Source organism: Saccopteryx leptura, chromosome 10 (assembly GCF_036850995.1).
Source record: "Saccopteryx leptura isolate mSacLep1 chromosome 10, mSacLep1_pri_phased_curated, whole genome shotgun sequence".
Classification (NCBI taxonomy): Eukaryota; Metazoa; Chordata; class Mammalia; order Chiroptera; family Emballonuridae; genus Saccopteryx; species Saccopteryx leptura.
In genome coordinates, this window is record NC_089512.1 from 41,979,588 (window position 1) to 42,007,113 (window position 27,526).

Sequence of the window (27,526 nt, forward strand, 5' to 3'; positions counted from 1 at the left end):
CAAGAGCCGCTGCCGCCACTTGCAAGCAGACCAGGGACAACTAAGGCAATGCATGAAGGTGGCAGAACGGGGAGAGTCACAGCAGGCTGAGCAGAACCTGAGGGGCCCCCACTGCCCTCCCACAGGATGTCCTCAGCTGCGGGAGCCCATCACCCGTCTTTATGGTCTGGGCCACTTTGACTCACTGTTGTCACTTGCTACTCAAAGCATCTTCACTTTGGAAATAAAAGGAGAAGCCTCCACTGTAGAGCTCAGACCAGGGGAACTCTAAACAGATCTGACTTGGAGGAATGACCTGAGATGGCCATGGCTTGAGGGCATGGGGAGCCAATAGGGCTGATCTAGACCCTCAAAGCCACCAGGGATCACATGCCTCCAAAGTCATTAGCATGCTCCTGACCTGGGAAAAGCGCACTTCCGTTGACCTGCAGGAGGAAGGTGGAAGTCTGGGTATGAATGGTAGAGCTGCCACTCTCCATGGCATCTAGATGGCCGTCTTTCCAACTATCAGGTACTGCACATGAACTACATTTCTACTACTGTGTCCTCAGCATACATTATCCTACTGAATCTTTATCAGACTCTTGGGAAGTGGGTACTTATTCTATAGTTGCAGATGAGCAAATTGAGACTTAGGAGAAGTAAATGACCCAAGGCCACAAAAGTAGTAACTGGTGAGGTGTGTGCCCAAGAGTGTGAGTTTGTCCATGCCGAGGACGAACTAGGGCATCCAACCCAGCGCGCTCTGAGAGAGCCCACTCTGAACCGCCCGTGAGCTCCGAGAGAGCCCACTCTGAACCGCCCATGAGCTCCGCTCACCTGCTCACAGCGCGGCTCCGAGAGAGCCCACTCTGAAACGCCCGTGAGCTCCGCTCACCTGCTCACAGCACGGCTCCGAGAGAGCCCACTCTGAACCGCCCGTGAGCTCCAATCACCTGCTCACAGCGCGGCTCCGAGAGAGCCCACTCTGAAACGCCCGTGAGCTCCGCTCACCTGCTCACAGCGCGGCTCCGAGAGAGCCCACTCTGAAACGCCCGTGAGCTCCGCTCACCTGCTCACAGCGCGGCTCCGAGAGAGCCCACTCTGAAACACCCGTGAGCTCCGCTCACCTGCTCACAGAGCGGCTCCGAGAGAGCCCACTCTGAAACGCCCATGAGCTCCGCTCAAGTGCTCACAGCGCGGCTCCGAGAGAGCCCACTCTGAAACGCCCGTGAGCTCCGCTCACCTGCTCACAGAGCGGCTCCGAGAGAGCCCACTCTGAAACGCCCATGAGCTCCGCTCACCTGCTCACAGAGCGGCTCCGAGAGAGCCCACTCTGAAACGCCCATGAGCTCCGCTCAAGTGCTCACAGCGCGGCTCCGAGAGAGCCCACTCTGAAACGCCCGTGAGCTCCAATCACCTGCTCACAGAGCGGCTCCGAGAGAGCCCACTCTGAAACACCCGTGAGCTCCGCTCACCTGCTCACAGAGCGGCTCCGAGAGAGCCCACTCTGAAACGCCCATGAGCTCCGCTCAAGTGCTCACAGCGCGGCTCCGAGAGAGCCCACTCTGAAACGCCCGTGAGCTCCGCTCACCTGCTCACAGAGCGGCTCCGAGAGAGCCCACTCTGAACCGCCCGTGAGCTCCGCTCACCTGCTCACAGCGCGGCTCCGAGAGAGCCCACTCTGAAACACCCGTGAGCTCCACTCACCTGCTCACTCCATCCTGAAACACCAAACTTTGTGACTCTTTTGGATGCTAACGGTATTTCCCCACACACTATTTTCCCTCAGCAAAGCATTCATGTTCTATATTTTTTTCTCAAAAATCCCAGATCTATCATGTACTCTATTTATAAGTGACACAGCTCCAGGAAATCGATCCAATTAGCATTTTGCAGTCGGAGGCTAGCATAAAATTTGAAATATATTTGCACTCAGGGGTTGTTGTGATGCAGGATTTTAAAATATAATGGATACTTTGAAAAACTCTTTCTTTTTTACTCTCTAGAGTAGCTGCATATCCCACATGGCTTCTCTGTTAACATTTAGATATAAACACACTCATGAATTAGTTTAAGAAAAATATAGCCTGATTTCTAATACAAAGAAACTTCTCTAAATCTTTGTGTACATGATTCCTGAAGCTAGATTAGCACACACTTTTAAAAGTGTTTGCTATATGCCTAGCCTTCTGGTAGATTCAGTTAATAATAAGATGTGGCCCACGCCCTCCAGGAGCTCACATTTTGTTGGGAGAATAAAGCATAGAAACTGAAAAAATATAAAAGAGAAAATTGCCAATACAGTAAATGTTCCAAGGCAGAGCATGATTAATTTTCAGACAAGGGATATAGATAATGTGTCCAATAGATCGCGGGAGAAAAAATAATAGCCGTCACTTATGAGGGTCTTAAAATGGCAAGTTCGTTCACATGCTCTTTTATTCAATCCATAAGAGGTAAGATAGTAGTGTTGAGATCTCAGCCTCTATTCTCTTCATTTCTCCCCTCTCACCCCGTCCCTGGCCTGTGCTCACTGCCACGGGCTGGGCTGTGACAGGAGAAGTAGTGCTGACTGGGCTTGAAGCTGAGTCTTCCCCAGTTTCATTTCCAGAAGCGTAAACTCTTAGGAGAGTGAGGATATCTGAGTATAGATCCACATATGGGGAAAAATAGAGGAAGGAACTCTGGCTCCTCTCAGACTAGGACACGCCTCCCCAGACTGGGGGGTGTGGAAGCAGGCTAGACAACAGCACAGCAGCGCGAGGGAGCCGGAGCCTGTCCCCAGCTCAGCGCTGTTGGAGGGCGTGCTGGCCTGGGCCTCTGGGCGGATGAACAGATGGTCTTACAGAGAGAGCGGGAGGAACAGTCGAGATACTTCTGAGCCCTAAATGAGGCAAGGAGACCCTGAGAAGGCTGGCGGTCCTGAAGGACCGTTCATGACTGAGGACCAGAGAGATGAGCACCATTTCAATCAACACGCACGGGGAATGGTGAATGGGAGCCCCCACAATTCCATGGTACTGTATAGAGCCCCCTGAAATCAGCTGGCACCCTAAGGAAATGGGGAATTCCAAATCAGCCAAGGTCAAGTCTCTGCCACTCAGATGGAATAGGAACTTGAACTTGAGATGGATGTAAAAAAACTGGTTTTGTTTTTTTTCTTTGTGTGTCCAGATTCTTCCCTGCTTTACTTACAACTCCTTTCACAGATAATGTTTCCAAAGTTAGGTTACTGTCCAAGGCCATACAGCCAGAAACTAGGGAAGCTTGCTTGTTCCCAGGCCTGTGACCTGCATGCCACACAATGAGGTATCTCTCAGAGGTGCAATAATTGGGCTGCTTCAGAAAGATGGGGACCGGCTGGGAGTGACATGCTGCTGGGGGCGGATGTCCAATTCTACTGGGTTCTGTGGACACCAAATGAGTTCAGCAGCAACATCCAGTGATTTGTGCCAAGTTGTCTGGGAAGCATGGTTTTGAAAAGTAGTAGCATTTGCCAAACATGATTTAGCACAGCCTGTGTTCTTCTGAGCCAGACTTTGCACTGGGAATAAATTCCCCCCCTCAGCTTTCTTTCAAGTGAGAGGTGGGGCCCACCCACTCTAAACAGCTTTTGAATCAATAATATCCACTTTCCTTTAAGTGTGAGTAAAAGGTTAGTGAGTATGAACATCCTAGGTCTCCTCCCCCTGCAAACTGTGCAGGATCTGCTGGTCTTTCCTTCCTGCGGCCATTCCACAGCCGGTTAGTTTGAGAATCACACGGGCAGGGTTGGGGGCCCTGTTTCCTACTGCTGAAGTCAGAAGCTGCTCTGTGCATGGCTGGCTGATAGGGATGCCACTCAATGGACACAATTTCATGGGTGGTTGGGTATCAATTTTGAGCAATTCAAATGGGAAGACCATCTGAAATCGTGCTTTCTCTCATTCCTCATTTCAGCCATGGAGACATCCACAGATCGCAAAGAGGAAGTGAAGTATCGACCCCCATAAGCTGCAGCTATAAAACTGTCCACACAACCCCAGGGGGTTGCAGCTGCAGGTTGTAGGTACCTTGGGCAGACTGATGGTCATGGCCATCAGGGCTGGTCATAACACATTCTCTGCAGGCTTGCTCAGTCCTTCAGTTGTTTTTTATTTTGTTTTTGTTTTGTTTTTTACAAAGACAGAGCAAGAGTCAGAGAGAGGGATAGATAGAGACAGACAAACAGAAACAGAGAGAGATGAGAAGCATCAATCATTAGTTTTTCGTTGAGACACCTTAGTTGTTCATTGATTGCTTTCTTAGATGTGCCTTGACCGTGGGGCTACAGCAGACCGAGTGACCCCTTGCTCGAGCCAGCGACCTTGGGAGCAAGCTGGTGAGCTTTGCTCAAACCAGATGAGCCCGCGCTCAAGCTGGTGACCTCGGGGTCTCGAACCTGGGTCCTCCACATCCCAGTCCAACACTCTATCCACTGTGCCACCGCCTGGTCAGGCTCAGTCCTTCAGTTTTTATGTCTGCATCTCTCTAGCCTTTCTAGTAAACATCTCTATGGCACGTTCTAAGTGGATGACCTCAAAAGTCAGCCATCTGGGGACCTAAATTCCTGGAGTTGGAAGGGCCCTCAGATATCTCCCAGTATAACTTCTTCATTCTCTACATGAAGAACTGAGGGGCACAGAGGCCAGACACTGTTTTCAAAGACCCAGAGCAGACAAAGCAGCCCCAGCGAGGGTCTGGGATTCTCCTCCTCAGACGCCGAACTTCCTTTCCCACACTAAACCCATGGGACCTGCGGGGCTGGGTGTACCTCAAGGCCTCAGCTGGACCTTGTGTGACCTATGTGGGAAGATGCCCAGAAAGTTTGGGCGAATGCTTTGACCCCCGATTCAGGAATCCTCTGGTCTTCCTTCCTTGGCTATGAAACACCATCTGGCTTTACATGACCTAGGAGCAGAGGCAGTATCACTGAATAATTAAGGGTAAGGGCTCTGGTGGAACAGACCTGGTGCATATACAGGCTCTCTGTGACCTTTACCAAGGTCTTTATTGCCTCCAAGTCTCAGTTTTCTGATCAGCAAAATGGGGACTGCAATCCTCCCCAGGCCAGAGGAGTGTTAAAGGCAAAGGTGCTATGAGGTCAGCATGGAGCAGGGGCTCTGAAGAGGTGGCTCGATCAAGTGGCGTCAAGAACCAGGACTCCTAGGTAGAACTTCACCATGCAAGTTTCTCTCTCTTTCTGGTGGCCTTTTCCTTTTTTTCTCCCTCTGGTGTGACACATCAGATACTGGCTTTGCTCAAAGACCTAGGTCAGATTTTCTAATTAATATAACCTTCAGAATGAGATACAAAGTCAGACTTAGAATCCAGTTCTACTGTGTTTCCAGGCACGAGTCACTGAATGTTAAAGCTGATTTCACCGGTGTTCCGTTTAAACCAATACATGCTCATGTCAAATTAACTCCAGGGCCTAGAACAACCTTTTCTTGACTTTTTTTTTTTTTTTAAATGCAGATAATGCTAAGAGACACCTGTTCATCATTCCTCTGTGTCAGATCATGAGCCACACACACTTTTGTCAAAAAAAAAAAAGAGCCTGGAAAATGGAATATAATGAAATCAACATCAATTATTGACCTTCTTTCTCTAGGTCGGTGAGTAGGGGGAAAGGCGGGAGAGGAGAATCTGTGACAGCAGACAGTCCTCGCCTCCTGCAAACTCATGACCCGTAGGGGACGGACACCTGGGTGAATGACCCCCGCGAGATGTTTCCCAAAGAGTGCTCCAGGAACACTGTTTCACAGAGAGGGAGTTCACCAGTAAAACAAGATTAAGGAATTTAGCTTAAGTGATGCCAAACAGATTGCTTTGGTGGGCTTTGGGGGGTTTTTCATAAGCTAACACGTATCGGGACTTTCCAACGTGCTGGTGTGGAGATGGCGAATGTGGCTTCCCACACCCGACCTTGGCCTCCGTGTGGAAGGGCTGTCCGGGGGCACGGGGGTGTCCTCAAGCCCTCCCTGGGAAATGCCACCTGAACGTAAGGCAGACGGTGCTAGCAGTACGTGCCTCTTTCTTCCAGAGCACCCCAGGGATGCAGAATAATTTCAACACAGACTTTATTAAGAGAATTTGTACTAAATTAGTGCAAGCTGATTAAATAAAGGCATGTACTTCACGTGTCTGCGCTCATTTTAGTGTCTGGCAGAAAATGTAGCCGGATCTCAGGGCCGCAGGGGGCTCCGACTCCCCTCTAGCTGAGGATCACATGCTATTGAGTATTACAACTCTCGGGTTAGTTCTGCCCTTTTACCCCTTTTTTGACCATTCCTATTCTTTGCCATGGCTACCCACAAAAGCCACAATGGGGGGAGGGGTTCTGCACCTGTCCCTTAACAGGCCTAATACATAGAACCAACCCCTTTTCTACCTCCAGCTGCTTTCTCTGTGAAGTGGGGAGTGGGAAGCAGTAAGGCCAGGGGTAGACAGCCTTCCTTGTCTGAGACCACAGTGCTACCATGGTTGGAATAGGCAATGCTGGACACTCTAGGAAGGCCAAGGTCCAGAATGCTGGAGGACAGTCCCCAGTAGAGGTGGGGGTGAGGTAGTGGCGAGGGATAGAGCATGAGTGGGCACACCTGTGGTGAGATCTACCAAGAATAGATGAGGTTCAGGCAGAGAGCAGGGCAGTGGCTTCCTGCGGGAATGCCATGTGGCATCGTTTTGTGCAGAGTACTCTTGCCCAAATGCCATATACAATGGATGAAACAGGCTGCGCCAGGCAGCCAGGCGTCGTGTTGGCAGAGGTGCTACCGGCCGACATTCCCCTGACCCGGGGCTCCCCAAGGCCCTGGTCGGGCACAATCAGCAGCCTTCTTGACTCACTGCCACAGACAGCTGGGTTAGAGTACCTGGGTGACTGGACCCCGTTCACAGGTCCAGGGGGAGGCCTGCACCCAGATGGGAGTGTGCACTTTTTATTTATTATTTATTGATGAGTAGAAGTTGAATTTTTGTTGTTAGAAATGAATGAATAGGAGATCTAAGGAAAAGAATAAATTAATTAGTCTTTTAGCTGATCTTCTTTCATGGCATGACCCAGAAAGAGACAAGGAACCTGGTTTCCTGTCTGAGTCAGCACAGACCGAGTGTGGCCACAAGCGAGGGTCTGAGTCTGTCCTGAGAACACGGTGACACCAAGCACAGAAGTGACGGCAAGGTGGCGTGCGCTGGCCACAAAGAAAGGAACACTCTTTTGTGACATGAGTCCATCCCAACTGTAATTTTCCTACAATTAAAGTACGCTACAAGCTCTAGGCCATACTGGTGACATTTCTTAAGTGTAAATGAACTTTCTGGTTTTTTTTTTTTTTTAATTACTGGCAAAAATGCCAATGAAAACGAAGTTCCACTGATCACTTTGGCTTTCACATCCACGGCAAGGACACAGCAGGCTAACTGGGGCTGCAGAGCGCTGCCCGGCAACAGTGCCGGGGCCGGTCCCCGGACCACCCAACAGCAGCTGCTCTCAAAGCATTTTCCGTCCCCATCGCGAAAGCCCGGTGGGACATTTCACAAATGGGAGCTGGATCCCTTGCCAACCTCAAAAGCACCTGAAAAACTCCTCACAATTGCAGGCCCAATTAGAGGGCCACACAGAGGGCTTAGAGGATGGATTTAAGTGGACTTTGGAAGGTTTAGGACCATGCTGAGATAAGGGCTACATTGTGGGCCATTAGCTTCACAGCTCCATGTCCTATTGAAAGAGCTTCTGATGTGTCCTTCCAAGACAAAATGTGGCTCCAAGGAGGATGTACGTATTCACAGGAATCCACACTCCTTAACAAGGCAGGATGACGTCCTATGGTCTGGCCTCAACTGTGTTTTCCCAGCCTCCTCTTCACTCATCTGGCCCACGTGCATTGCAGGGATAAGGCACCCTGAGCATGCTGCTCAAGCGTCCCTGCCATGGCACATGGTGGTGCCTTCCTCATCTCTCTAGTGAACTCCTGTCCATCCCATAAAGCCCAATTTTAAAGATTCAAAGGATTCGCTCTTATGCTGAAGATTTATATTTTTTTTGTATTTTTCTGAAACTGGAAACGGGAGTCAGTCAGACAGACTCCTGCACACACCCAACCTGGATCCACCTGGCACGCCCACCAGGGGGCGATGTTCTGCCCATCTGGGACTTTGCCGCAACCAGAGCCATTCTAGCGCCTGAGGCAGAGGCCATAGAGCCACCCTCAGCGCCTGGGCCAACCTTGCTCCAATGGAGCCTCGCTGCGGGAGGGGAAGAGAGAGACAGAGAGGAAGGAGAGGTGGAGGGGTGGAGAAGCAGATGGGCGCTTCTCCTGTGTGCCCTGGCCGGGAATCGAACCCAGGACTCCTGCACGCCAGGCCGACGCTCCACCACTGAGCCAACCAGCCAGGGTCATGCTGAAGATTTTTAATGGATTTTCATTCCTCTCAAGGAAGATACCCAAATCTTCTCAAAGGCCCCAAATATGCACGATTAGCTTCTTGCCGACCCCACAAGCCCTGTCTTCCAACACTTGTCTTCTGACTGCTCTTGAGCCTCAGTGGCCTTCTTTCTGATCTATAGATGGAGCTGAGAAGGCAGGTCTGTGTGTGAAGGTTAGTCCCAGGGAAGGAGAGAAAAGTCAGTGCATGCAAGGGGCCATGGGGAGGCAGAATTCACAGAAGCCAGAAAGTACCAAGGTCTTCGAAGTGTCTGCTCTGTTGGGTTTAACACAAGGACCAGAGAGTGGATGGAGGGGAGGCCACAGATGTCCTCAAATTGACACCCTCATTTGACTCAAACATGCCAAGCACACTCCACGTGCCCAGAACCTAACTCGTAACAACACTGTAAAGTGTCACTCTAATTTTATGGATAAGAAAATAAAAGTTCAGGGAAGTTAGGAATTCAGCTGGGTCCACACAGCTGATTAGTGGCAGGGCTGGGGTTTAGATTTGACTCAGACTCAAAATATTCTGTTTCCAAAGCCTAAACTCTTTTTTATTTTCTTTTGTTTTATTTTGTGGAGGGTCACTTAAGGGAGTAAATAGCAGGGGATTACCAAGGGGCATGCAGAGTTCCTGTGGCTTCTCGACTCCAGGGTTGTCAGATGTGTCACCAGGTAAAGGGTTTAGAGTGTTTGTATAATACACATCAGTTTCTGTATTTTCCTAAACGTGTCATTACATCAACAGAACGATCAACTAGCAATACGGGCACTGAGCCACAGTGAAAAAAGGACATGCTTTGAAGGCATGGGGTCAGGCTCATTTCACTGGGTGACTTTGGGTAAACTACTTCACCTCTCTGAGCCTCAGTTTCATCTACAAGCTGGGACTCAGAGCACTTTCTGACATGACTGTAAACCTCCCATGGGTGGGAAGAGTCTCCTTGCAACACCGGCTCTTAAAGCGCCCACGAGGAAATGACAGGAGGCACTTCCACTCACATTGAATTGCCCAAAGCAAGTCACATGTCCACACCTAACTCCTACAAAGAGTGCTCCTAGCATCCATCTGGGAAGAGGACTCCAATAGTCAGTGAACACCCTACTAGTCATTCTTTCTCCCAGATTCTTGTAAAATAAGCATATACTTCGGCTTCATGTTTGAAAAACACTTTTGCAAAACAACTTTTAAATAAATGGTAATCAGATATAATACCAGAGCTGCTATTAATGAAGTGACAATTCTATCTTCAGATGTGGTCTAGGATATTAGAGAATGGATTCCAGGTCCACAGACAACACTCCCCCCAGCGTAGGGGCCTCTCCGGCGTCTACTCAGAGGATTTCAGAGTTGCTACTGACCAAAGACTGCTGTATTTCTAAAATTCTTCTTCTTTCTTAGTGGAAGTGTGTTCTAGTATTCTGTCTCATAGTGTTGCATAGTGTGTGTGTGCAGAGGGTGATGGTTATGGTGTTGGAAAGAATTCTTTATACTAGGGTATATCCAGATCAAGTGAGGCCGCATCTGTGCTAGGTATTGGGACTCCTAGGCATCTCACCCAGATAAAGAAAGCACCAGGAATCACTCAGAAAGCCCAGACACTGGGCTGGGAGCCAGAAACAGCGGGGCCTTTTGGATTGTCTCATTTAGGAAAGAGTGATTGTATTTTATATATTTTTTTAATGTTGGAAGGACAGTCAATCAAATATCTGTTGACTAGGTGGACAGTCTGTGGTGTTCATCAGGGTTGTTCACAAAATATTGCCAGTTTTTCTTTCAGTCACATTATAGATTTTACTTCCCTGTCCTTAGATGTGGCTATATGACTAGCTTTGGCCAAAAAAACTGTGAGTAAAAATGACTGGTGTCCTTGTAGGTGAAAACTGTAAGAGCCAGCGCACCATCTGTCATGCTTTCTCATTCCTCTTCCGCAGCACCCAGCCACGTGGCTGCGCGGGCTCCTGGAGCGTGGACGGGACTGAAGGCAGAGAAGAGAGGAGCCCCCAGTGACTTGCAGTGAACGTGAAGCAAGAATTATTTTAGGTAGCTGAGAATCGGGCTTGCTAGTCACTGCAGTACACCTTAGCCTAATTTTGAGTCAAAGAAATCATATTAACTCTTTATGAAATCAGTTTTTATTTTGGAGAGACTGTTCCCCTGCCAATGAGCATGAAACCAGGTAGCAGTGGTCATAACTGGCCACGCAGAACGGGGGTAGGCTGCCAGTGCAGGCTGGGGTGACAGGAATCCAGGTGTGGCCTCGGAGGGGCTCTGAGGGAAGTCGTGGTAAGGTTTATGGTGAGGACATGGGTATGACCCTCTTATATTGCGGGAAGTATCCAAGCTATGTTCCCAAATATCCACAGGTGGCTGTGGTGTTGGTCGGGCACCGACTACCCCAGGGGCCTTTGCTGTCACACAGCTGTGGTCAGGGGCTGCCGGTTCCTGTGAAGCCTCTGAATCCCGTCTGGATGTACTAATTCATGTCATGGACTCTCTCCAGATGGCACAGTCTCTCCTTCCTGATATCCTGGGGAATTCTGCCATTCTGATGGAACTGTCACCAAGTTCTACTGAAACGTTTAATGAACTTCTTGTAATCATGGGACACGTGTCAGACATCAAGCTTGTGGGACCTCAGCTCACAGGCACGTTTCCTTCTCTTGTCTCACGCATGCTTCCTTTCTTCCTGGGTCTTGTATTCTCTCCTGGGGCCACACTGCGTGTGCTCCTTCCATATGCTTATGTGCAGAAGTGTCCAGAATGCTCTTTGTCCCGGAGAGGCCTCTGTCTTCTCTAGTTCACGCTCTGGTTGGCCAGTCTGCTGAAGGCATGTTCTTACGCCAGAGCCCAGCCTTCTCTTCAGTCTGCCATGGTGAGTGGTCAGAGTCCCAGATCTCAGTAACTTCCACAGAGTCCATCATCATGAGGCTGGGTTATCTCAAAGTCCTAACCTGCTGGTTTGGAAGTGTTTCCCTCCCCTCTACTCTCTTATTTATACTTCAAAGCACCACAGCCTTTAAGGGAGCAAAAACAGAGCACAATGGATTTGAGTGACAGACAGCAAGGTTACATGGCTGCTCCTTGGAGAGCTGGTTTTCCTGATTCTAAACAGGAGATTAAGCTGGGTTTGTGTATTGAAAGAAAGGAAGGGAGGAGGGAGGAGGGAGCAGAGAGCTTTGAGTGATGGCAACAAGGAGCCTCAGCCCTGAAAGCAGGGAAGGGGCTTAGAGTGGCCCCCGTGGGCAATCCACCACCCACAGCCCTGCGCAATCCACCACCCACAGCCCTGCGTATCGGCGAATCCCCAGGACCCAGGGCCAGGGCTTGAACGATTCGTGTGGGGATAAAGGAATGTCTCTGGCTCCTGACCAACGTGGCACTGAACAGAGCCAACTGGCCATTTTGATACAGGACTCTGTACTCAACCTTTTCTTATTCACAGCCCCAGTTCAAAACTGGATATGCTTCTGGAACAATAAAAGGCATTAGCAACTCAGAGGCAACGATGGAAGTGCTCATGTTGATCTAAAATCAAAATCTGAATTCAAGCCAAGTGTTTTATTATCACACAAGCTTAGTGTCTGCATGAATCATTATTTTTATAAGCCTTGTTTTATTAGTAAGTGATAGTAAACTTTCTTGGAGTATTCCAACACCATTTGCATTGTTCCTTTCTCTATCAGTACCTTTCATGAACTGCACACGACGGGCCAGGGAGAAGGCTTGAGTTAGGGTTACCTTGCCAACAGGCACCGACTGTAAGCTGCATGGCTATGTGAGATGGATGAATGGGCCAATCGTTGGTCACCAGGTATGGTTCATATGTAGCTCCGTCCATGTACAAGGTAACCACAGGAAACTCCACATTGATGACATAGTAATGCCACTCTTTGTCACAAATCTAATGAAAAGAAAGAGAAGCAACAGTTAAAATTGAATAAGCAATGAAACATCAAACAGGCTTTTATTCTAATTATGAAAGGGGAAAAAGGCATTTTGGGGTCATTTTTATTGCAAAGAGCTCAATGAACATAGTAATTGGTATACACTGAGGTTATGGAAGCTCCCATCAAACAGGACGGGACAAACCATGGGACAGAGGAATGCCTGGAAATCCAACCCTCAGGCAAACATTTGACTGTGTGGTAGACCATGCTGGTCACAAAACTACCAGCTATATGGGCTGGCAAGCTCTTGTTGGACAGGTGGGGGTGTCAGCCTAAATTTGCTTTGTATAAAATTTTTCTTAGTTCTTTTGTAGAGGAAAAGTTAAATTGTAACTATTTTTCTAAGTTTGGGGATCAATGGAACTATAAAAAAAATATGCTAGGTCAAAAGTAAAAATGAAGATGAAGACAGGGAAGGAAATGAGGAAGGAAAAAAAAAAGAAGAAAATGAAAGAAAAGAATTAGGATTTGAAAAAGAATAAGAGAAGCCTGACCAGGTGGTGGCGCAGTGGATAGAGCATCGGACTGGGATGAGGAGGACCCAGGTTCGAGACCCCAAGGTTGCCAGCTTGAGTGCAGGCTCATCTGGTTTGAGCAAAGCTCACCAGCTTGGACCCAAGGTCCCTGGCTCAAGCAAGGGGTTACTCGGTCTACTGTAGCCCCCCGGTCAAGGCACATATGAGAAAGCAATCAATGAACAACTAAGGTGTCGCAACAAAAAACTGATGATTGATGCTTCTCATCTCTCTCCGTTCCTGTCTGTCTGTCCCTATCTATCCCTCTCTCTCTGACTCTCTCTCTCTCTCTCTCTCTCTGTCTCTGTAAAATAAAGAAAAGTAGAAAAAAGAAAAAGAATAAGAGAAAAGGCAATGGGTGTGGGAAGAGGAAGAGGGTGAGATGCCGGAGGACAGAAGCCCTCAGCCCCTGTCTCTGCATCAGGCGTGCCTGAGGACTGTGGTCATCTCAGGCTCTGCTCGACTCAAGCAAAATCAGTTCTGAGAGAGAGAGTTTTTCTGAGAGGACTCAGCCTTGTCCTGCCTCGGAGTGCCTGGGGAGGCAGAGCAGAACCACAAATAGGGCCTCGTGCCTGGACGCATCCCCTCATGACCTTTTGTACCTGAGACGTGTGGTCTTAGGTCTGGGAACCAAAATGTAACCCTAATAGATAGGCAGGGACATTGGCAGCTGAGAGGGAGTTACAATTCCTGACCTCAGAGGACTGAACCCCCACAGCATGTTCCAAAGCAGAAATCAAGGCTGGGATGTCTTGGGAAGGGAGATAAGAAGCTTGAAAGAAAGAAAAGCTGAAAAGGATGCTCCCCTCCCTCCAATCCCCTGAGTGCCTTGGGAGTCACGTTAGACTCGCTCTCCTCCACACTCACTCTCCCTGTAATCCCCCTGCACCCCATGGAGTCTACCTCTGAAATGTCTCTCATCTGTACCCTCTTGTCTCCACGGCCCCTGCCATCTGTGGCAGCAGAGACAGATGCATTCTGCATGAAGGTGACCCCAAGGTGAATGCATCAAAGCCCTCCCTACATCCCACGATGGATTAAATGCGCTGTTTCTCATGAATAGATAACACCAACAGTGATGCTAAATGATCTTTTCCCTTTCATTTTGCAATAAGAATTTTTTCCTTAATGTTCTTTTTATATTGTCCTGTCTCATGTCTCAGAAAATTGCTCCTTTTTTTGAAGCTCATTAACCTGATAAAGCCTGCTGAATATTTTAGGGGCCCCTGGAAGATAAGCAGAAGGGGCCCAGGCAGAGGTCTCTAAAGCCTCGTGCTACTCCACTGAGTGTATACAGCCCAGTGCCTGTCACACCTCACCAGAGGCCCCGCCCAACTTACACTCCCCTCTTCCTGACACTGGGACTAGATGCTGGGTGGGTGCCCAGCTCACAGGCTGGGCTGTGTGACAGGGGTGGGCCTGACCCAGGAGTGCAGAAGTGGCACAAAGGAAGACCTGGAGACAGAGTCAAGGGCGGATGGAAGACTGAGGAACAAGGAAGGTAGTTGAATGAGGAAGCATCCAATCCAAGGAGGTCCAGTGTACCCTGGACCTGAGGTGTGCAATCAGTAGCCAGGTTTGCAATCACATCCTGGGGAAAATCTCGGAGGCATCAAGAACCTCTGGTCAGCCTCAGAGTACAGAGGGACCCTGACCACACCCCACGCCCACTGAAATGGAGGCCGTGCATGAGAGTCAACCAGGCAGTCCTGGGGATCTCCCCCATCCTGGCCGCCATCACCACCCTCACAGCGGCCACCCATGGAGCGTGACGGCCATGTCAATCCACGTGACAGTGCCTCTCCAGCACTCCGAGTCTGCTGGAGCAGGCGGAGGATGACCTCTTGGCTCGCTTTCTCGCATAAAACTTACAACGTCTTTGTAGGACAGTGCAAAAAATTCCAAGGAAGATGTAAAATAATTACAGAGCTCAACAGGAGCAGTGACCCCTCTCAATATTACAATCTTTCCTAGGCATCCTCCCCTCCTTCCCCACCAGCTCTTCTGAAGTGGGAGCAGCAGTCCCAGCCCCTGTGTTGGCCGGAATAAAAGCAGTGCACCTTGTACCCCAAACCTCATTTTCATGGATTTCTCATTTCATCAGCATATCCAAGACTCCCAGCAGCCTCAACATGTGTGCCTTTCCAGCCTTGCTGGGAAATGGACCTTTTCTATAATATTTACAGCATTCCTGTAAACATCCTGTGAAACAACAGCTGGGAAAGGTATATCAGTGGTTCTCAACCTTTCTAATGCCGTGACCCCGCAATACAGTTCCTCATGTTGCAGTGACCCCAAACCAAAAAATAATTTTGGTGGCTACTTCGTAACTGTAATTTTGCTACAGTTATGATTTGGGATATAAATACCTGATATGCATTATGTATTTTCCGATGGCTTTAGGCGACCCCGCTGGGGTCGCGACCCACAGGTTGAGAACTGCTGGTCTATATGGTTGACACTGTCGATATATTTGAAAGCTTTCTGGTTTCACTTAACATCAGCAGTAAAATGCCTTCACCAACTTCATTTTAGATGGCTGTATAATATGGATATACTGTAATATATCAATACTTAAATATTCTCTGATTATCAGGTATTCAAAGGTACCTGCAATTGTAAATGATGCTGGAATGAATTTCTTTGTGCATAAATAGCGGTCTGCATTTCTGATTATATCCACGGGAAAGATTCCTGAAAGTGGAATTACAGGGTCAAAGGTTGGGGTATTTTGAAGGCTCTTGGCGTATATTGTCAATTTTTTTCCCCCTACAATGGGTTGTGCCAATTTCCACTCCTGTCCTTAGAGCTTGGGAGTGCTTCTGCATTGTACCTTTACCACAACAAGCATTATAAAAATATAAAATCCTGGCAATTTGGAAGAGGATACATTTTACATCATTTAATTGTGGGTCACAAAAGATGGCAAGATATATTGTATCCAAGGTCAAAAGGGAAGGGCCTTCTGGGAATAGGGGCAGTGGGAGCTAAGACTCAGAGGTGTGAATGATTGGAAACTTCTCCAGTTAGCTTCTAATTGCGCATCCAAACAAACTTTTAGCTCAGACGAGGCTTTTGCCTGCAGACTTCTGGTGGCAAGTAATCTATGAAGGCAGCTAAGGAAATCAGCCTAATTAGGGTTTCATAAATGTGGATCTATGATCAAGAGGAAGCCCGCATTGACCTCTGTGAGACTGCAGGGACAAACTGTAGTTGAAAAATGATTAAGCCAGGAGGAAGCAAAAATAAATGTGTCAATGCACAGCTCAATCAGGAAGGGAGGGGATTAGGCAAAGCGGCCTTGCCTGGGCGGAGAGAAGAATTTTAATTTCTAATTGTGAATCACCAGAGAATGTAGCCATACACATGTCCAATGCCATCCCCTGATGCCCAAACCCTCAGCTGGACCACAGACACCCTGATCTGTGAAAACCTGCAGGTGCCTTCCTGAGGTGCGCGGCTACAGCTGCTGCTTAGCTGGTGAGTGAGCCAGAGGCCAGACACGGAGGGACAGATGTTGAGGAATTGCAGTAGTGACCATGTCAAAGGAGGTCTGAGTTGGGAGTAGGCTGATACTCCAGGGTGAGTCAGGGGCCAGGGTAACCACCCTAGTGAGGGGAGGAGAAGCCCAGGTGGTTGATGGGTTGGCCCAAATGTCCTTTAAATGACACATGGGAAGTTCTGAGTTGGTTTTCCCAGTAAACCAGGTACTTTTGAATGCAGCTATTCAAGGTGAGATGCATTTATCTCCCAGCTACTGTGTGCTAGGGCATGTGCGAGGGGCTCCATGCGATGTGGTGCTCCTCAGACATGTGCTTTGTCTTCAAGAGCTTCAGTCTAATGTTACCCAGCACACAGAAGACTCACATGTAATGGGAACTGAGGTAAGAGTTTCGGACCAGGCATACAGCACTGTGTGATCCCAGCGAGGGGAGAGATGACTTCTGGCTGGGAGGAGGTGTTCCTCAGGATGGATATGCGAGAACGGCTAAGATTTCGTAAGAAATCGACAGCAAGGAAAATATTCAAGGTAAATGGAGCAGACACTGCTTATTCCTTTAAGCATCATCTCTCTTTCCCATCGCTAAAAAAAGAGTACTAGGTTTGGGGCGTGTGCAGATTCACTCGCTCACTCCCTTCTGCAGACATCGACTGAAGGTGTATCCTGCTGTGTGAAGGAAAGGAAGCACTCGCCTCTACAGCGTGGCCAGGTCACTCACGGAACTGACAAAACCCTTCTTATTACTCAGGCCCGCGCGACTTTGCGAGGAACCAGGTCAACCCCGTGGAGGAGGTGGCGTCTCCTCGTGCAGGGAGGAGGCAACCGGCAGAGACACAGAGCCTGGAGGGAGCAGGCCGGTGTGGGAGAGGGGAGGGAGGAGTGGGAGGTGACTGCGAGGACAGAGGTGGGAGTGAGGACAGAGACACAGAGCCTGGAGGGAGCAGGCCGGTGTGGGAGAGGGGAGGGAGGAGTGGGAGGTGACCTCGAGGACAGAGGTGGGAGTGAGGGCAGAGACACAGAGCCTGGAGGGAGCAGGCCGGTGTGGGAGAGGGGAGGGAGGAGTGGGAGGTGACCTCGAGGACAGAGGTGGAAGTGAGGGCAGAGACACAGAGCCTGGAGGGAGCAGGCCGGTGTGGGAGAGGGGAGGGAGGAGTGGGAGGTGACCTCGAGGACAGAGGTGGGAGTGAGGACAGAGGTGGAAGTGAGGGCAGGGACACAGAGCCTGGAGGGAGCAGGCTGGTGTGGGAGAGGGGAGGGAGGAGTGGGAGGTGACCTCGAGGACAGAGGTGGGAGTGAGGACAGAGGTGGAAGTGAGGGCAGGGACACAGAGCCTGGAGGGAGCAGGCCAGTGTGGGAGAGGGGAGGGAGGAGTGGGAGGTGACCGCGAGGACAGAGGTGACCGCGAGGACAGAGGTGGAAGTGAGGGCAGAGACACAGAGTCTGGAGGGAGCAGGCCGGTGTGGGAGAGGGGAGGGAGGAGTGGGAGGTGACCGTGAGGACAGAGGTGGAAGTGAGGGCAGAGACACAGAGCCTGGAGGGAGCAGGCTGGTGTGGGAGAGGGGAGGGAGGAGTGGGAGGTGACCGTGAGGACAGAGGTGGAAGTGAGGGCAGAGACACAGAGCCTGGAGGGAGCAGGCCGGTGTGGGAGAGGGGAGGGAGGAGTGGGAGGTGACCTCGAGGACAGAGGTGGAAGTGAGGGCAGAGACACAGAGCCTGGAGGGAGCAGGCTGGTGTGGGAGAGGGGAGGGGGGAGTGGGAGGTGACCGCGAGGACAGAGGTGACCGCGAGGACAGAGGTGACCGTGAGGACAGAGGTGGGAGTGAGGGCAGAGGTGGAAGTGAGGGCGGAGACATAGAGTCTGGAGGGAGCAGGTCGCAAAGGGCAGAGACACAGAGCCTGGAGGGAGCAGGCTGGTGTGGGAGAGGGGAGGGGGGAGTGGGAGGTGACCACGAGGACAGAGGTGGGAGTGAGGGTGGAGACACAGAGCCTGTAGGGAGCAGGCCGGTGTGGGAGAGGGGGGGAGGAGTGGGAGGTGATCGTGAGGACAGAGGTGGGAGTGAGGGCAGAGACACAGAGCCTGGAGGGAGCAGGCCGCAAAGGGCAGAGACACAGAGCCTGGAGGGAGCAGGCTGGTGTGGGAGAGGGGGGGGAGGAGTGGGAGGTGACCTCGAGGACAGAGGTGACCGCGAGGACAGAGGTGGGAGTGAGGACAGAGGTGGAAGTGAGGGCAGAGACACAGAGCCTGGAGGGAGCAGGCCGGTGTGGGAGAGAGGAAGGAGGATGGGAGGTGACTGCGAGGACAGAGGTGGAAGTGAGGGCAGAGACACAGAGCCTGGAGGGAGCGGGCCGGTGTGGGAGAGGGGGGGAGGAGTGGGAGGTGACCGTGAGGACAGAGGTGGGAGTGAGGGCAGAGACACAGAGCCTGGAGGGAGCAGGCCGGTGTGGGAGAGGGGAGGGAGGGGTGGGAGGTGACCTCGAGGACAGAGGTGACCGCGAGGACAGAGGTGGGAGTGAGGACAGAGGTGGAAGTGAGGGCGGAGACACAGAGCCTGGAGGGAGCAGGCCGGTGTGGGAGAGAGGAAGGAGGATGGGAGGTGACTGCGAGGACAGAGGTGGAAGTGAGGGCAGAGACACAGAGCCTGGAGGGAGCAGGCCGGTGTGGGAGAGGGGAGGGAGGAGTGGGAGGTGACTGTGAGGACAGAGGTGGAAGTGAGGGCAGAGACACAGAGCCTGGAGGGAGCGGGCCGGTGTGGGAGAGGGGAGGGAGGAGTGGGAGGTGACCACGAGGACAGAGGTGGGAGTGAGGGTGGAGACACAGAGCCTGTAGGGAGCAGGCCGGTGTGGGAGAGGGGAGGGAGGGGTGGGAGGTGACCTCGAGGACAGAGGTGACCGCGAGGACAGAGGTGGGAGTGAGGACAGAGGTGGAAGTGAGGGCAGAGACACAGAGCCTGGAGGGAGCAGGCCGGTGTGGGAGAGAGGAAGGAGGATGGGAGGTGACTGCGAGGACAGAGGTGGAAGTGAGGGCAGAGACACAGAGCCTGGAGGGAGCAGGCCGGTGTGGGAGAGGGGAGGGCGGAGTGGGAGGTGACCGCGAGGACAGAGGTGACCGCGAGGACAGAGGTGACCGTGAGGACAGAGGTGACCGCGAGGACAGAGGTGACTGCGAGGACAGAGGTGGAAGTGAGGGCAGAGACACAGAGCCTGGAGGGAGCAGGCCGGTGTGGGAGAGGGGAGGGAGGAGTGGGAGGTGACCGCGAGGACAGAGGTGACCGCGAGGACAGAGGTGGGAGTGAGGACAGAGGTGGAAGTGAGGGCAGAGACACAGAGCCTGGAGGGAGCAGGCCAGTGTGGGAGAGGGGAGGGAGGAGTGGGAGGTGACCTCGAGGACAGGGGTGGAAGTGAGGCCCCGGGAGGAGGCTTCTGTTCTGCAGGCCACGTAGGGCTGGGCAGCTCTGCGCGGGAGGGGGAGGAGGTCATCACAATAACAGTTCATCTCAGAACACGTTTCTCCACGTTGAAGCAGTTTTTCAGATTCCTTACACTACTTAATCCTTGCTGCAACCTTATAAAGCAGGAGGGCCCGTTGTGTCTTAGGCACCTTTAGAAAACAAAGGGAAGGGAATGACATGGTTCCTAATCTCAAGGCGTTTATAGGGAGCAGATTTAACACACACGCCCTGTGTGTCTTTCCATTTCACATACTCATGCCAGAGGCGGATCCTTGGCACGGCTGACCTCAGAGTGACGAACTGGCATGTCAGGTTGTCCCCGAGTGGCCCCAGGTGATGTTCTACAGGCACTTCAAACTCACTGAGTCCAAAACTGAGCTGAACACCGTCTGCGTCCCACACTCACCTGCTCCCTGTCCTGTGCTCCCCCCTCAGCAAACGCCTCCTCACTCAGTCTGTCTGTCGTCCCAGCCAGGACACAGGGCATTGCTCCCGACCTCCCAACTCTCTCTCCTTCTAGTCAATGTACTGCAACATTCTGGCGATGTTTCTCTTGTCCGTTCTCACCTCTCCCCCCTCACTCCTACTCGGAACTTAGAACATATACCAGAGAGGGGTAAGGGTGAGAAAGTGAGCCTGACACAGGCTACTGAAAGGTGGAAAACACTGCATCTGGGAGAGGGGCCCACATACAGCAGGGGATGGGGGGAAAGCTTTGGTGCGAGTGTGGGTTGGACCGAGCGAGCAGCCTGCTCAGGACCAGTTGCCACGGGGTGGAGGCAGCGACAGAATGGCACAGACAGGGCGGGCGGTAAAGGGGGAGCCGGAAGGGACCCATGCAGCCCAAGCTGGTGGGTGACGGACTCGGTGCCACACCTGCTTTAGCAATTTCTGGGGAATCACATTCTGGACTTTGGGAAACTAATTGAATCATCCTAATTCTTGGCCCCTTCACCTGTAAAGTGAGGCTATTAATTGTCTCTATACCGTAGGGTGATTTTGTCAGTCAAGGTAAAATAAACCATACACAACACTTAGCACATACTTTCAGCCTGAACAGATATGGAAACCTCTTTTCTTTTCCGAAGACACTGAGATGCTGGATAAAACATAACAACAATAAAATAAAATAAAACAAAACTAAGAGAACTCTTTAGATATAAAAAACAAACAAAAGTCAAAAACCTAAGCTGCTGTGCCTGACCAGGCGGTGGTGCAGTGGATAGAGCATCGGACTGGGATGCCGAGGACCCAGGTTCGAGACCCCGAGGTCGCCAGTTTGAGCGCGGGCTCATCTGGTTTGAGCAAAAGCTTGGACCTGAGATCTCTGGCTCGAGCAAGGGGTTAATGGGTCTGCTGAAGGCCCATGGTGAAGGCACATATGAGAGAGCAATCAATGAACAACTAAGGTATCACAATGAGAAACTGATAATTGATGCTTCTCATCTTTCTCCATTCCTGTCTGTCTGTCCCTCTCTCTCTCTCTGTCTCTGAAACAAACAAACAAACAAAAACCTAAGCTGCATCTGAGAGTTGAAACAGTGGCCACTTGAGAGGCGGTGGCTCATCCTACTCAGTGGTGATTTCAAAGCCCATGAGAATGACTGGAGACTCGGGTCCTCTGTGCAAGGAAAGCCGGAACAGACACGCGTGTCTGCACACAGGGCACAACCGCTGCCACTGACCTAGGAATGCGGGAAGGAAGCCAGCCACGCAGTCTGGAACACGGATCCGTGTACTGGGTCCAACGGCACCAGCCCACATGTGTGGAAATCCAGAATACAGGAATACCTTAAAAACGTGTCTGTGCGGTCGTTAGGTAGGAATCCTGGCAAAAACATACTCAAAAGCTCTCCCTAGACATGTCCCCACAACAGGCCTGAGCAGATCAATTCCTGTTGGAGATAAGCTTTACAAACATGTCCGAAACAAAGAGGAAACGACTCATTGCATGTGTGAGAGCAAACAGACAAAACAAACGATCCAACTCATATTCCAGGCACCACAGAAAATGGAGTAGTTCGAAAGAGAAGAGGGGAAGGCAGGTCTGAAATGGAATGAAATAAAAATTCCAGAAATAAAAGACAGAAATAGATGGATAGGTTAAACATAGACTGGAAAGCTGAAAACAGAACTGGGGAATTGGGAGATAGATTATATCATATTATAGCAAAATGAACAACTGGATAAAGCAGTTAAGGATATAGATTCTATGGCTGGCAGAGGAAGACATTCCAGCAAACATCCTGTCAATGTGGGTGGTACAGAGAGGTGGGTCGGGCGCCTGAGACCTTGTATGCCCGCTAAGGAGTGTGGGACTGCATGTTAGAGCCTTGCGTGCTAGAAAGCCATTCTTTACTTCAACAGCCTTATCGCATGTGAGATTCAGATGACAGTGGACACATAGAGGTATGTAAGCCCCTGTCCCACAGGATCTACTTGAAGGATAGGCCAAAACTGAATTTTGTTTCTGAAAGGCAGAAACTGCAGGAAAAACCGAAAACACGAGGCTAGTATATTCCAAAAAGAAAATTTATTTTAAAAATTCCTGGGCCCTGGTCTGTTGGCTAAGTGGTAGAGTGTCAGCCCGGTGTGTGTAAGTCCTGGGTTCAATTCCCACCTAGGGCACACAGGAGAAGCACCCATCTGCTTCTTCATCCTTCCCCCTCCCCTTTCTCTCTAGCTCTCTCTTCCCATCCCACAATCAAGGCTCCATTGAAGCAAAGTTGGCCCGGGCGCTGAGGAGGGCGCCATGGCCTCCGCCTCAGGCACTAGAATGGCTTCGGCCACAATGGAGCAATGTCTCAGATGGGCAGATCGCCCCCTAGTGGTCATGCCAGGTGGATCCCAGTCTGGAGCATGCAGGAGTCTGTCTCTCTGCCTCCCTACTTCTCACTTCAGAAAAAAAGCCTGGATGCAAGCATACAAGTGGGTTGAGACCAGCAGCAAAAAGGGTATCAGCCCTGAGTTGCAGGAGTGAGTGGTAGATATAGGGGTTGTTACAAGCATTTGCTGGCATGGGCTGTGTGCACCTGGGTAAACTCAGATTAGCACATTAAGGTTTTTGTGGCTTTGCTTACTGATTAAAGGAGGGGAATTCTGCTGCATAGACACAAGTTCTTTGATGTAGCACAGGCTTGATGTCCTTGGTAAATTGTGAAGATAGCCCAGAGGTCAGTCTCCAGGAACAGCTGGGGCCTGAGTCTGTGGCTAGGCTTTCACAAACAACTATTGTGATTTAAACTCCCCTAATGGTCAGGTTCCTCCCCAGTGCCAGCTTTCCCAGACATTTTTGCAAAGGTAAACTTTCTGCTTCTTTTCAAAGTGAAGGCCAGGCAGCTTTTAGGGGAGAGAATAGCAAGAAAATTAACTACAACCTTAGAGTGGGAGATAAAAATGTTCGTTTTTTAGCCCAGGGAAGAAGTTGGGTGAAGGGAGTTTGAATTTTACAGGGGCTAATTTAACCCTGACAGTTTCTGGAAGCAGAGCTATTGGAGGATGGAGACCGTGCAAATCAGGTTCTCAGAGAAAACTTGCAAGACCTTCTGGTCTCCAGCCATTGTTTTGGATCATTAGAAAGATGAGGTTTTGGTTAGTGCCAAGATAAACTTTATGCCAAAGCAAAGATGCCACTTTTATTTGCACATTTATTTAAGATCTTCCCATGAGGTGGCCTGCATTTCCAAACTGGTGGGGAGAAGTACATTGTTATTCTTGGTGGAAGGTGATTATGACATCTCAGATAGTACCCATTGTGCCGTCTGTCACAAAGTAGGTGCTGACTCTGGGCAGCAGAGCACAGGGAGGAGGAACCATGAACGGTAGCCTGTGTCAAAGAGACCACCCCCATCTGCCACGTGGTTGAGCAATATTTGGCGTGAACGGCAGCCTGTGTCGAAGAGACCACCCCCGTCGGCCACGTGGTTGAGCAATATTTGGGCAAATCCCCAAAACAGTCTTGGGAAGCTGTCCTTGAAATCTGTGCAATTTGTGCAAGAATTACTAGCACCCAAGATTTAAATGCATCCATGGGGACTGAGAACACACCTCTATTATATGCACTGAGGATATGCCTGGAACCTGGCACCACGCTATGATTTTTGCCTATGAAATCAGCTTCCTGGGCCAGCTGGTTTATTCTTTCCCACCACTGCCTTTAAACTGAGTCAACCAGCTCTCTCTTCTCCACCCTTGGATGACACCCTGGGAAGATTCCTCAACTTCCAGCTTTTACCGATGGTTTCATTTTCATGTATTAAAAAATGCACTTCGAGTAGTCTCTCACTCAAGTCAAAGCTTCCCTTGCTCAGGCGAGGGCTGATCTGAAAATTCTACAAAGCCGATGCAGGTAGGCTGATGGTGATAAAAACAGGAGTTAGAAGTTGGGGCAGCCTGACCAAGCGGTGGCGCAGTGGATAGAGTGTCAGACTGGGATGCAGAGGACCCAGGTTCGAGACCCCATCGCCAGCTTGAGCACGGGCTCATCTGGTTTGAGCAAAAGCTCACCAGCTTGAACCCAAGGTCGCTGGCTCCAGCAAGGGGTTACTCGGTCTGCTGAAGGCCCGCGGTCAAGGCACATGTGAGAAAGCAATCAATGAACAACTAAGGTGTTGCAACGCGCAATGAAAAACTAATGATTGATGCTTCTCATCTCTCTCCATTCCTGTGTCTGTCCCTGTCTGTCCCTCTCTCTGACTCACTCTCTATCTCTGTAAAAAAAAGAAAATAAAAGAAGTTGGGGCAGAAAGTCTTCTCTCAGGGAAGTGGAAATTGTGTTCTGTCCCCCTGGGAAGTAAGGTAGAAGAACAGGCCGTCCAGGAGAGACAAGACCCCTCACTACTATCACTTGGGAAAGTGTTCTCATCAGACCCTCTCAGGATTCTTTCCCAACTGGAGTTTTGTCCAACATTTCCTGCAAGATGTACCATGAACAAAGGCGGATAGGGCCACAATATTTGGAAAAGCTCATTTACCAGAGTTACACAGATTTCTCTTAGCTGGACTCCTTGGACTAGCGTTCTCAGAGTGTGGTTCCTGAACCAGGAACATCAGCATCACCTGGTATTGCATAGATCGAATGAGTGCAACCCCTTGTCCCCTACAAATTCATATATTGAAGCCTCAGCCCCCAGTATGATGGTATTTGGAGATGAGGCCTTTAGGAAATAATTAGGTTTAGATAAGGTCATGAGGGTGAAGGCCCATGATATGGGATCAGTGCCCTTATAAGAAGAAGAAGACAAACTAGTTCTCTCTCTCTCTCTCTCTCTCTCTCTCTCATGAAAAAGCAGCCTCTGTCAGCCAGGAAGAGAGCTCTCACCAGGAACTGAGTCAGCCAGCACCTTGATCTTAAACTACCCGGCCTCCAGAACTGTGAGAAAATAAACGTCTGTTGTTTAAACCACCCAGTCTCTAATATTTTGTTGGAGCAGCCTGAGCTGATTAAGACACTTAGGAATTTAGAAATGCAAATTCTCAAGTTCCACTTCAGACTCTGAATCAGCGTCTATGGAGGAGGGCCCAGGAGCCTTCTGTCCAACAGGGCCTCCAGATGGTTCTGAAAGGCTAAGTCTGAAAACCTCTGCCTCTTGAGGTGGGGTTGAGGTGGCTAAAGTCCCATCCTGTCGGTGCTACCCCCTCCTACAAAAGTCTGTGAACTTCTCAGGGTGCAGTATAAGGACTATGATAGCCAACTCAGTAATCAGCTCTCACAGACTGAATGGCTGACTGACCGAGTTAATGAATGATTCCAGTGAGAGCCAGCAACACTGGAAACGGGTCCTCTACAAAGGGGGTGATGAGGGTTCAGCATGGAAAACTGCAGCATGGCCCTGGAGGTAAGGGCATATCTGTGCTAAGTGCCTGGAGTTCTGGCAATCTCACCAGGCTGGCAGTCCAAGAGGAAGGGTGGAAAAGGCCCACCAGACATGGAGGGTTCTGGATAAGGGATGAGAACCTCATGGGGTGAAGGAAGGGGGTGAAGATCATCATATAGGCATGAGGCCTGATGAGACCCTGGCTAGGGAAGGGCACTGGCCTCTGGCTTCAATGTCCATCCTGGAGTATTGGCACCTCCTTCCATTCCCACAAAAAGGCAGTGGTTGTGAAATGAATCTGCTCAGAGGACATTTCAGCTCTGCTTTCTTAGCTGGACTAGGACCTGGGGCCAGTTTATTAAACTGGCTGAGTGCCAGTCTCTTCATGTTCAGACTGGTTAGAACACCTATGTTGCTGGGAGATTTATTTATCCAATGGATATTTACTGGTAGCAATTATAGGTCAGGAATTATTGTAGGTATTGAGTATGAAGAGTGAGCCAAAAGTAGATGCAGCTCCTTCCCTAAGGGAATAGACAGAAAATAAAAAAAGCTCACATAAATAAATGTAACATCGTATCTGAAAGAAATACTGGGAAGGAGAGGTACACGTGAACCCATAATTGGGAGGTGACCGGCTTCTGGTGGTCAGGAAGTGATGGAGAAGGAGAGGAGGCAGGAGAATGGGCCGATGGGGTAAGAACACTCAGGGCGGAGGAACCACGCAGGCAATGGCCTGATTGCTAGAACACAGAAGGCTGGGGAGAACTTGTGATCTGAGAGACCTAAGAGATCTGGTGGGTCTGAGAGGACCTGACAGAGCAGATGCCAGGGAAGTGTCGGCCCCTGCTCTTCTCCCAGCCCTGCTGCTCCCTGTACGGTCCCAGGTGCACCCCTAACTCCCTGTCCCTAGATTAGACTTCCTGTATACTCAGACTGGGCTCTGTGCTGCCCCAGATCTGTGGGGATCCCCACAAAGTGCTCACCTCTCAGCCTGACCCTAGAGAGGCGCTATAGTTCAACACAGAGACTCTGGGGCCAGGTGTCTCGGGTTCAAATTTTCATTTGTCTACTTCCTGGCTATGTGATCATATCCCCTTTCTGAGCTTCAGTTCCTTCCTCTAGAAAATGGAAATGATAACAGTAACCAACTCATGGGGTTGTGAGGATTAACTGAGCTAGCACATGTACAACACTTAGGATAGTGCCTGATATAATGGAGTGCTCAAAAAATATAGGCATTACTAATGGTATATTGCCTACCTCATATCACCCTGAATTATTTACATTGCTCTTGGCATAAGCTTTCTGTCCTCCCCCATTCAGTCCAGGGCATGCCCAACCAGCTTGTGCTGTGTCTCCCCACCATGTGATCTGGGCTACTTCTACGCCAGCCTGCACCATCTGCTACCCATCCCACTTTCCTAAGTCCCTCACAACACTCACAAATACATTTTCTAATAGTCATGTTAAAAAAAATTTTTTTTAATTTATTTTTTACAGAGACAGAGAGTGAGTCAGAGAGAGGGATAGACAGGGACAGACAGACAGGAACGGAGAGAGATGAGAAGCATCAATCATTAGTTTTTCATTGCGCATTGCAACACCTTAGTTGTTCATTGATTGCTTTCTCATATGTGCCTTGACTGTAGGCCTTCAGCAGACCGAGTAACCCCTTGCTGGAGCCAGCAACCTTGGGTTCAAGCTAGTGGGCTTCTTGCTCAAACCAGATGAGCCTGCGCTCAAGCTGGTGACCTCAGGGCCCCGAACCTGGGTACTCTACTTCCCAGTCCAACGCTTTATCCACTGCGCCACCACCTGGTCAGGCTAAAAAAAAAAATTTTAAGTGATATTAACTTAC

At 50.2% G+C, this 27,526-nt stretch overlaps 1 protein-coding gene across 3 annotated transcripts in view; it reads right to left on the minus strand.

Annotated features, from left to right (window-relative positions):
* Positions 1-27,526, minus strand: part of CLSTN2 (calsyntenin 2) — a 670,874-nt gene that overhangs the window by 33,483 nt on the left and 609,865 nt on the right. For all 3 annotated transcript variants that reach the window (XM_066350512.1, XM_066350511.1, XM_066350513.1), the window contains exon 9: positions 12,175-12,337. In XM_066350512.1, coding sequence (XP_066206609.1) covers positions 12,175-12,337 — 163 coding nt within the window. The remainder of the gene's footprint in view (positions 1-12,174; positions 12,338-27,526) is intronic.